Source organism: Leucopleurus acutus (genome assembly GCF_964270905.1).
Source record: "Leucopleurus acutus genome assembly, chromosome: 3".
NCBI lineage: Eukaryota > Metazoa > Chordata > Mammalia > Artiodactyla > Delphinidae > Leucopleurus > Leucopleurus acutus.
The window spans coordinates 92,923,177-92,935,291 of record NC_139145.1 but is presented as its reverse complement, the minus strand read 5'-3'; the positions used below and the strand labels follow the sequence as shown (position 1 = coordinate 92,935,291).

The 12,115-nt window shown below is 36.3% G+C and overlaps 1 protein-coding gene across 4 annotated transcripts in view; it reads left to right on the top strand.

The window, feature by feature from the left end:
* PAM (peptidylglycine alpha-amidating monooxygenase) overlaps nucleotides 1-12,115 on the top strand; it is a 284,680-nt gene that overhangs the window by 209,634 nt on the left and 62,931 nt on the right. For all 4 annotated transcript variants that reach the window (XM_082836780.1, XM_082836779.1, XM_082836778.1 and 1 more), the window contains 2 exons: nucleotides 9,777-9,825; nucleotides 11,179-11,246. In XM_082836780.1, the coding sequence (XP_082692906.1) occupies nucleotides 9,777-9,825; nucleotides 11,179-11,246 (117 nt within the window). The remainder of the gene's footprint in view (nucleotides 1-9,776; nucleotides 9,826-11,178; nucleotides 11,247-12,115) is intronic.

Genomic DNA, 12,115 nt, shown 5'->3' with positions numbered 1-12,115 from the left:
CTATTAACGCATATATGTGGAACCTAGAAAAATGGTACAGATGAACCGGTTTGCAGGGCAGAAATTGAGACACAGATGTAGAGAACAAATGTATGGACACCAAGAGGGGAAAGCGGCAGGTGGGTGGTGGTGGTGGTGTGATGAATTGGGAGATTGGGATTGACATGTATACGCCGATGTGTATAAAATTGATGACTAATAAGAACCTGCTGTATAAAAAAATAAATTAAATTGAAAAATTTTTTTAAAAAAGAAGTAATCACCATGTCAAGTGTTTAATACCTTTCACTTCCACCTTGAAAAGCATGGATATTAAAGTGCTAATATAATTTTTAAAAAAAAACTGCCACGTTTTTAAAAATTCTGTATTTACCTAGGATTCGTGGGTTTTTTTCTTTTAATTTTACTTTCTTGGAAGTATGATTCTGGAGCAGGCTCATAATTCTGAGAGAAGAAATAGTATAAATCATAAGCTTCACTATGGATTCTTTTCTTTGCATTCATAAAAGATGGAAAGAGGAAAGTGCTCTGACATTAGTCTCGCCGCAACATTCTCCACACACGGAGCGATTATAAAAGCTCGTTGGTGAGCCTGCCTGCGTGCCTTCCATTTGATCTCTTTTGGGAACAGCACAGGCCATCATTTGTGAAAGTCGTCTTCTTGCAGGATGGATAAAATGCATTTTCTCTTCCTTGCCACAGGACAAATGGAAGCTAGTAATTTCTAGTCCCACAGCAGTGAGTACAAAATCAAAAGAGGCTAACTCACTGCAGTGACAGCTTCAAAAGGAATTCTTTTTTGAAGTTTTTTTTTTTTGGTAGTGCTGGTTTATTTAGCACCAAGGCTTGTCTGCTAAGCCAGCTTTCAGCAGCCCCCAGGAAAACCTCTGTGCAGTTTGTGTCATGTATTAACAGTGCACCTATGTCAGTTATATTTGCTAAGCAGATGCACGTTTGCCATGACAACTTAAGGTGTTAGTGCTTTTTGAGTGGAGACTATTTTATATCAATGTATCTGTAACTGGAGAGTCCTGATACGAAAATATGTTTTCAGTGATTTCTCTAGGAGAAATTTGGTGACTGAGAATTTGTTTTGAGGAAACTCTAAAAAAACACCTTAATATATCCATTTTCTGGTTAATTTGGAGAATCATCTTTTTACTGAGTACTGTTAAGTGACTCTAGGACCTGCATTTATAATCCAGTGGTACCAAAAAGCAATAAAGGAGCTGTGTCTTAACCTTCATTAAAACCAGGGTTTCATTCAGTGTGCCTGTACCCAGAATGAACGCGAGACCCTTATCTGCTATTCCCTCTGCGGTTTCCTATTTGCCTCTTGTGCTGTGTCCGTCTCTCTGCTGCTGCAGGGTTTCAAATGTACAGAAATAACCTTTCTTATATAACAACACAGTCCAACTATATAGAAATAACATTTTTTAAAAACAACATGGCCCAACGGACAAAACTGACAGCCATCTGCTCCAGTGCCAAGAAAACTGGCTGTGTTCGATCTATTAAGAGACCTCACTCTCCACTCTCCTGTGGGATTTTCCAAGTAATTTTGACTGTATGAAATTTTTCCTGACAATAGAAATGAATCCCCAAGTAATCTATTCTTCGTCACCTTGGGAGCCATGATTTAATCTCAGCAAAGTGCCATCAATTGATCTGTCCCATCAATTTAATGTTGTTAATTCAGAACAAAGAACCATAAGGTAAAGATCAAACCAGCTTAACAGTCAAATAGTTATTACAAAATCTGTGTACATATATTATTGAAAAAATATTGGTGTGTATTATATCCTTGATTCATTCTTGTCTGTTAATTCAAGATAGGCAGAAAGTCAAGAAGATGGTCTTTAAATTATGTCAGAACACTCTGAGAGGGTGGAAAGGTATGATACAGTTTATTGTTTGCTCACAAATTTCCTAAAATACATTTTTATTATTAAAGATGTTACTTCTTTGTTTTTCATAAGACTTGGCAATGGTTCCAGGCATGCTTTTTCAGTACTTCCATAAGGAAAAGGTCCATCATCTAAAACTGTGGGTGGGATAGTAGATAATGGGTGTGCTTTATCCTTTATCTTTATCTTCTGAGGAGAGTGCAGTGAATTAAAATCCACTCTAGAACTGTCTTTCTGAAGGACTTTTCCAGTTAGTGGGATGTAGTGTATAACAACACATTGGTTCCCTCAGGATTGATGATTAACCTGTTTTTTTTAATTGAAGCAGGAAACAACCAGGACAAGATGAGCTCATGAAGTGTATCTCTTGAGGGAAAGATTAGGAGAGATCAACAGACTTCTAAGGACCTAAGATGTAATAGGTTATTATCATGTATTATTCTACATACTTACTTTACTACTTAGCTATGAATCCAGGCAGGAACTAAAAGCTATTATTAGAAAAGCAAGCTAAATAGTATGGAATGGATAACCTCATATCCCATGCATTCACCTCACATTAAGAGAAATGTACTTCCTACTTAAGTGGATATCCTTAAGTACCACTGGTTACTTATCAATTCTTGCTTAATTCCTTTATTTTAACTTCAGGACTTCATAGATAAAATGCTTTGGAAGTCTCTAAGAAATAGAACTCTTTTTTTATGTAAATAATGTTTACTAAATACTAACATTCGAGAATTAGTTTTGATACCCAGGTGTGTCACCAGTGAGCTGAATTGCTTTGGCCAACACCCAGTCTCGGTAGCCTCTTTTCCCCTGTCTATAAAGTGCAAGATTTGAACTCCTTCATCTCCAGGGTCCCTTCCAGTTCTGAAATTCTATGAGTCTATATATTTGATAAAATACCTTGCTGTGGTTATACATCTCTGCCTAAGCAGAGGAGAGCAATTTCTCAAAAAAGAGAAACTGAGACCCTTGTGGAGCGAGTGGTTATCCAGTTTTCATCTTACTCAAGATTAGATTTGGGTTGAGTGCTATTTTCAAGTTTCATCCAGTGTCTGTAAATACTTGTTTCTTTCATCATCAGACTACTCTTCAGAAGTCTTACCACTCAACCTACAGTACTGCAGTACCCTCCTATGCCATGATACGCTTCTAAGGCATTATTAGACTTGATTTTACATTTCTTTTTAAAAATGACTCTCTTAATGTTTTCACTGTTAATATCTTTACCATTATAAAAACTTCTAGTACATACATATGACATTATACTGGACGGTAATGACATAAAATGAAATATACCTCCCAGTGTCATCTGATACCTATCTGGTGAATGAAGTTTCATCATCATATCTTGAAATCAATCAGGCTAAAAGTATTTCTCACTGAAAGAGAAGAGCAATCATGAAAGATCCCTTTAACAGTGATATCTTGGGTTCAATCCTCTGTAAACACAGAACATTAATAGCTAAAAGTCAAGTATTCACCAGTATACCTTGGAGAGAGTGTGCACCTATAGCCCAGTACAGTGAAAGAACAATCTGTTTTTGAAGCAGAAGACTAAAATAAAATAAAGATACCTGGAAAGAAGAGTTGTCAGAATTTCTGCATAATGATAACTGTACAGGATAAATGAATAAACATAGATTAAAAAAACAATTGCAGTATCAATATAAAAATTGCCTCACTCTTTTTTCTACAAACACAGAATCCTGTTGAACTAACTTCTTCTGGCCCAGAACTCAGAAAGAAGCAGGTTGTCTTGAGTCTGGTCAAAGGGAGGTTTATTGCTAAAAGTCATGGAAGGCCTTTGAAACAATGTATTATCAACTTCTTTGAGATCCTACTGTCCCTAATCCAAGAATTTCATTTTAGCCAGACCGTGATGTTTATGTCTTACTACAATTTCACTATATCACTGATGACTCTCTTCTGTATCTCCCTAGGTCATACCTTTCTGAATCAGCATTTCTAGTTACATTTTGAAAATATCTATTTTGTGCAATATCTTTAACATACCATTTCAATTCTAATTCCTTTTTTAACTGTCTCCTTACTCATTTAGTATTCCCATGTTTTCCCCCTTTTTTCTATTCCTGTTATTAAGTTGGAAAAATTTGATGTGCTTTAGTTTCTTCAGTTAAAGAAATTCCTGACCTATAACTATGAAAATATATTTCTTAAAAGTAAAATATTCATGTGCTGAAATTTTTTGGAATCTACCAATAAGAAGAAGAAGAACTAATATTTATTGGATTTTTTCTATGCTCCAAATAGAGTGCTACATTCTTTACATATTATAGATTGTCTCATTTATAGACTGGAGTTTCTTAGTGGTATCAATATTGATCACGAGTACTAATCTACCAAGTATTAAATAGATAACTTTCTAGATCCTGCTCGTTTTAAACAAAGGAACTCATTGAGCACCTAGTTGAAACTGGTCATGATCTTGTAAAGCACAATGGTCAAATAACTGTGTGTGATGAAAATGTAAAAATTCCAAACTTTCCAGCCAACAAATCTTACATATTGTATGTTGTAAATGTACAATATTTATGCTGAAATATAAATCAGGGAATAGTCCTCATTTCCTGTTCTACCTTTCATTAGGACAAATTCAATCCTGTGATTTCAGGCCATTTTAGTTATTTCACTCACTCCTGTCCGATCTTTATTTAAGCTGTGGGATTCCATTTCTCTGGTTCTTCGGCTCTGCATTAATTTTCCCATCTATTTCCTCTCCTCTCTTTTGTTTACTTTTATTCTAGTCACAGAATTAGTCTTTTTGACTAGCTTTTTCAGCCAGCATATGATTTTGATACTCTGAGTTCATTTTCTCTCTGTTTCTTAACTATCTCAGTTCTGATTTTGTTTTTCATCTTATGTGGTAAAATACTAGCAGAAGCACTGATGTGTTTCTTTATGGTGGTAAACCTTTAAAGTCTCATCCATTTTAAGAGACAGATTTCATTTATAGCCTAGTGAATTGAAATGAATTAATTCTTATGAGGCTTCATATCTTGTGGCTGAAGCACTGTGTTACAATAGAAGGGCAAGCAAGTCAGAGCACGCTGGGAAATCATCAGTAAAATATGCAAAACTAGCTGAAGTTTCTGAGTTCACCAGAAGGAAGATCAGTGTGGAGGTTATGGAAATAATAATGCATCACTGTGGTAAAGATCATGTTGGAGTTAAAAGGTCATAATCTTCACACCAAACACTCGGCTGAAATATGCTTCTCTCCAAAGCTGCCACTTGCTATAGGAATAGCTGTGGTCCGAGAGCCCTCCAGACTTCGAGACAGCCTTGTTTGAGGGAGTTCAAGTTGCTCCTGCTGGGACTTCTCACTGTGTATATATACAAACACATGGGCTCTTTAGGTCAAACTGTAGAACGTCGAACTAGAAGAAATCACAATGATTTACAATAATAAAATTTGATTTTGAAATAATGACTCTATGAAATAGCAATTGACTGAAATGATGTCTAAAATGTATATGAATATGCTTTATAAGTATTTTCTTTACTTTGTGATAACTCCTAGAATTTTGCTCTACTAAAGTATCATCGTTAAAATGTTTATCCATGGCCTTCCCTGGTGGCGCAGTGGTTGAGAGTCTGCCTGCCGATGCAGGGGACATGGGTTCGCGCCCCGGTCCAGGAAGATCCCACATGCCGCGGAGCGGCTGGGCCCATGAGCCATGGCCGCTGAGCCTGTGCGTCCAGAGCCCGTGCTCCGCAATGGGAGAGGCCACAACAGTGAGAGGCCTGCGTACAGCAAAAAAAAAAAAAAATGTTTATCCATTACTAAGTAACAGAATTTCCTCAGGTCACACAGTTAGTAGTGTAATTCTATTACCCCATGGATAAATAATGATGACTATCTAAAGTGTAAAGCATAGTATCTACACACTCATACACACAGGCACACATACAGCAGTTTTTAGAATGCCTCATTTTTTGCTGACTCAGTGGATCAGATTGACAAGATAAATTTGATGTAAACAACTCTATTTAGGGTGGCTCTTAAGTGTATTTCTTCACTAATTTTCCTTCTGTATATTTTGAGTTCTGGAGTTTTTTGTAAAACAGGTATGATTTTCACTTTGGATCTGTGTATATTCACCAGCCCTCTACCCATATAAGATTTACATTCTCTAAGACAAAACTTAGAGTCTCTAAAATTCAGTTTTCCCCAAAGTCATTATGTTATAATACATTAAGTCAGAAGTTCAGTATATTTTTCTCCAGAATGTGTTGAACATCTCATATTACTACTTGAGTTTTTAGCTGATTTGTTATTATTGTGTGATATCCTTGACTTTCTTACAGAATATGGCATGTAGTTGATAAACATGTGGGATCAAAAGAAAACCTGGTACTTTGTCTTTGCACTGGAGTGGTGAGACTGTGGCTCACTTTTTAATCTCTACAGGGAAGCAAACAGACAACAATTATATAGAAATTATTTAATTGGCTATTTGCTATTATTTAATTTAGAGAAAACTTTGATGTGTGCTTAGAAAATGTCTTCAAATTAAAATTTGTTTTTGACTTATTTTCATGCTTTTCTTTGACTAAAAATCTACTCAATTTAGACAGTTCTAATGAAGAACATTAACAGGAAGATGCCTTGTTACTGGCAATAGCTGGCATGTTACTATTAGTAACACTCCTGCTACTCTTAATTTGGTGACACATTTCAGCTTTAATAATAAATTTATTTAATAGTTCCTGAAATGTGTTAACTTATTTATTTTTCCCATTTACTTTTTTTTTTAAGTCATGGTAAAGAAAATCAGCCAAGTTGGATATCAAAATGTGATTAACTTGATTCTTTCAACACAAGGATATAATGTAAAACCAAGAGACAGTTCTCATTGTACATAGAACTTTTTGCTTGGATGGACATGGTAGGGAGAAAACAAGCTCTCACTTGATATTGTTAATTAAAATAAAAAATTACAAAATCCGACATTAAGTAATTAGTGAGTAATCTGTAAGTGCTAGGTAATGTGCTAGGTGGACACCTTATATGATCCTGTCCTGCATTGCTTAAAATCTTCCAGTGGCTTCTTTGCAGACAGAAAATAAAACCCAGGCTCTTAACACACTCTGCATGGCCCGGACAGTCTCCAGCCTCTTGGCCACCATATCCTTCCTGGGCCACAGTAGATAAAAAAGCTACCCAGTGTCATATTATCCTGTTGAGTTCACTGTGTGACATTATCATGTTTATGTATTTGGTGTTTTGTTTTTCCCTGTCCCACCTACCCCATTTCCCTATCTCCTCCACTTCCATTAGAGCAGGAATTTTGAACATACTGTTTTTCACTGAATCCCCATTATGTAGAACAGCACCTGAGTATAGCAATTGCTCAGTGAATATTAACTGAATGAATGGATGAGTACCATTTCTCAAAATAGCCTTAGAAGATAGATATGACATTGTTTATATACAGGAGAAATGTTTTCTGAAAACAACCAAGCTAATTAGGTGAGTCTCTGGAGTTTAGAATTCGTTTGGTATGAATTAATGGTATACTTTCCACTATTCTCATTTTATTTTATTTTATTTTATTTATGTTTGGCTGCATTGGGTCTTCGTTGCTGCGCACGGGCTTTCTCTAGTTGTGGCAAGTGGGGGCTGCTCTTCGTTGTGGTGCGCGGGCTTCTCCTTGGCGGTGGCTTCTCGTTGCAGAGCACGGGCTCTATGCGTGCAGGCTTCAATAGTTGTGGCGCACGGGCTTCAGCAGTTGTGGCTTGAGGGCTCTAAAGTGCAGGCTCAGTAGTTGTGGCACACAGGCTTAGTTGCTCCGCGGCATGTGGGATCTTCCCGGACCAGGGCTCGAACCCTAGTCCCCTGTATTGACAGGCGGATTCTTATCCACGGCGCCACCAGGGAAGTCCTATCCACTATTCTCTTTTGATCAGTGGAGATATTTAGGTAATTCTGGGTAAATTCTATGGCTAATCATTTTGCAAGTAGTACAGACTAGGCATATTTACTAAATCTCAATCAGTACATTTAGGAAAACTTGTTCTCAAAAATAAAAAAATTTTTAATAAATTTAAAAAATACTCAGTTATCCTTTCTATATTTAAAAGCATAGGCAAAAATTAAGATAAACCTGTAATTTATTCTTTTTGCTATTATTTTCTCCATCTATTTAAAACTCAATTGAAATTTTAAAAAAAGAACAGTGAAATTATTATGAAAATAAAATCTCACTGAAATTGATTTAGGAGATTGGATAAAGTCCCTTTGTAAAATGACAAAAATAAATCCAACTGATTAAATATAAAATATTTATCATTGAATTTATTTCTGTGTTGTTTTTAAGATCAAGCTTAATACTATACAGAGACATTTCCTTTGTGTTTTATTACCAAAATATTAAACATGATTTGTTATATTTTCTTTCTAAACTTTATCTATGGTAAATAAAAATGCATATCTTGTTAGTTACCTGTTATGTATTTTTATGTGAAGCTACGTTTGCTTTTCTCATGAGAATTACAGATGAAAGGAAAAAATTTTCTTGAATTATTGCATGTGCTGTTATTTATTAGTATACTTCACTTTTTAAATAATTAATTCATTTATTTATTTATTTTTGGCTGTGTTGGGTCTTCGTTGCTGCATGCAGGCTTTCTCTAGTCGTGGCGAGCAGGGCTACTCTTCGTTGCAGTGCGTGGGCTTCTCATTGCAGTGGCTTCTCTTGTTGCGGAGCATGGGCTCTAGGCAAGCAAGCTTCAGTAGTTGTGGCTCATGGGCTCTAGAGCGCAGGCTCAGTAGTTGTGGCACACCAGCTTAGTTGCTCCGTGGCATGTGGGATCTTCCTGGACCAGGGCTCGAACCCGTGTCCTCTGCGTTGGCAGGCAGATTCTTAACCACTGCGCCACCAAGGAAGTCCAGTATACTTCACTTCTTAATTTCTCATATAAATCTATCAATCTTGCACACACATACACAATAGTTACATTAAAATCAACTCTTAAAGTTGAGATATATAGAGTTTTATAATTACTAGAATTAAATGTGAAATAGAAAGGATTTAACATATACAGAAATGGAAGGAATGAGTAAGTCTGAGTTACTCTTCATGGTCTCTGTGGTTAGAGATCAGCAACTTCAAAAGAGATCAGAATTTGGATGAGTAATTTAAATTTTTACCTTCTTTCTATTTGGAGAAGACGAAGAAAGAAGAGAGAAGATTTGTAAGAGGTCTCTGAAGTGTCCTTGGCAAAGATGCAGATACTTAGCAGCTGTCAACTGAAGTTAGGGTGTAAAAAGAATGAACATCAGGTTCCTGTTTAGAAGGTGGGAATGAACGAGGCGTAGAAACCAAATAAGGTGATCCCTATACATAAATTTGAGACATTACAGACTCTAAAAAATGGTTATATCTTGAAAGCCCAAATTATGGACTACTTCAGTTTTTGAAAAGTAGAAAAGCTAGTTGTTTGGAGCCCCATGGAACAAACCGTTCAGTTCACAAACTTTTCTGGATGTTTCAACAATACAAGTAATGCATAGAGAGAAGCCACAGCTTTCTTCTGTGAGCTTATGACTAGTACTTAGTGTATCTGCAGGAAAGCAGATAACTAGTCAGTTTGATGAGTCAAGAAAAAAAGCTACAGACTGCTTGAAATGATAGTTTTGTTGTTGCTCTGGGATACATTGGAAATAAATGGATTTCATGAATATGAGAGTATTCTGTAAACTATAAAACACCATACAAATGAAGTATGTAGGGTTTTTTATGTAGTATTGGGTTGTGATTAGTTAACATTTTTAGTTTGAAATCCATTTTTCACATTTTTATATTTAAGATGTGTATTTTGTGTGTGTGTTTTCAGATAATCACAAAGACTGCTCTGGTGTTTCCTTACACCTTACACGCCTGCCGTAAGTACTACTGTTATCCTGGCTGAGTGACAACTTTAAGATCTTCAAGAGCTTAAAAGTGGGAAATCCACTGTGCTAGTTACCTGTTGCTGTATAACAAATTATTCTAAACGTAGTGGCTTAAAACAATGAATATTTATTGTCTCATTTTCCTGTGGCTCAGGAATTTGGGCACAGCTTAGCTAGGTGCTAGGGCTGGCAGTCTTGCACAAAGGCTGCAGTCAAAGTCTCGGCCAGGGTTTCAGCCATCTGGAGACTTGACCGAGGAGGATTCGCTTCCAAGATCTCTCGTGTGGCTATTGACGGGATTCAATTCCTTGCTGGCTGTGGGCTGGAGGACTCCCTCCTTTCCTCCCCGTGTGGGCTCTAAACAGGGCAGCTCACAGCATGGCAGCTGGTGTCCATCACAGCTAGCAAGGGAGAAAGCAAGAGGGTGAGCAGGATGGAAGCCAGAGAGTCATTTTGTATCCTCATTTCAGAAGTTACTGAATATAGTATATAAGCCTGATAGGTGAAGAAAATAGTTAACAACAAATCTTCATACTCTGAACCCAGCGGAGAAAAAAAAGAAGTCATTTTTGCTATATTCTGTTTGTTAGAAATAACAAAGTACTGGGTCTGGTTACTAGGTCCAGCCCACATCAAGGGCAGAAGATTGGACAAGGGCACGAATGTCAGAGCTGTGGGTCTTTGGGAGCTGTATAGATCAGGGTTCTCCAGAGAAACTGAACTAACAGAATGTATGAGAGAGAGAGAATGAAAGAGAAAGAGAAATTGAGATTTACTTTAAGGAATAGACCCACACAATTGTCTGATCTGGCAAGTCTGAAATATTCAAGGCAGGCTGGCAGGTGGGAAATCCTGGCAGGAATCAATATTGCAATCTTGGGTCCAAAGACAGTCTGGAGGCAGAATTCCTTCCTCTTCCCAGGACCTCAGTCTTTTCCCTTAAGAGACCCACCCACGTTGTGGACCATAATCTGCTTTACCCAAAGTCAGTGTTTTAAATATCAACTACTTCTTAAAAAATACCTTCACAGCAACATCTGAATTAGTGCTTGACCAAACAACTGGGCACTGCAGCCTAGCCAACTTGACATATACAATTAACCATCACAGGAGCCACTAAGAGACTGCCTTCCACATTTACTGTGCCACAAAAATGTGTATTATTTGCCCAAGAAAGTAAAGTTTTCTCCAGAAAAAAATATATATTCTACCTCTTTTACCATATTATTTTAATTTCCCATGAATCATATTTTACAGACCAATGTATTGAAGTATACCTTATTTTTCCAAGGCAATAGTGTTGACTTTGCAAATAGTTGAGATAAATATTACTGTTTTCTGCAGACAGCCTTTAATTGCTGGCATGTACCTTATGATGTCTGTTGACACTGTTATACCAGCAGGAGAGAAAGGTGAGTAATGATCTTTCAGAATTACCGTTACCTCATTACCTAATCTTTAAGAATGGATTTACAGTATATTTTTCAAAACACTTGAAATGACCAATATTTTTGAGTCCCTGAAAAATACACCAGTTCTTTATTATCCTTGGAGTTAAAATAGGTTTTTGTATTATTCCAAGCCAGTAGTTTATTATTTTCCAGTTTTTATGCTAAGAATTGAGGCCCATGGGTAAGTAGAGGGTTATACAAATTAAAGAATAATTCTTGAGTATTTTACAAATCAATCATCCATTCTTCTGATGCCAGAAACAAATTTCATGTCATACTGTGACATAAACTACTGCAGAGAATATCAGATTCAGAATCAAAAGCCAGCAAATCCAGGTGCAACTCAAGTCTTTGAACACAGATTTACTGGGCTTATTTCTCCATTTGTAAAATGGGGATAATAATAGCTGATTTCTCCTAAACTTACAAAAAGCTATTGGAATAAATATAATATTATTCATCAGTGTATCTTATCCTTTGGTGAAAGTGTCATATTAAATATTGTTTGTTTGTTCTTACTGGGAATCTTTTAAAGTTAATGACAAGTATGATCTCATTACTTTTCATTGGCTTATTTTAAAAGACGTTTATTGAATAGCTACTATGTGTTAGTCTGCAAGGAAGGAAAAGTACATGAAATGTTTCCTTCTCAACAGGAACTGTCAATCTTGTCATCTTAGGTATCTGTAATCAATTTTTCAAAAATCCTTCTGTTCTAAAAATAAAAACAAATGTTTAAGCTTTTTCAACTGTGTAAATTTCGTGATAAAGATATCAAATTAAGCCTGTGTTTTCACTGTTGATTTGGCCTAGTCATTTTGTTTATGAGT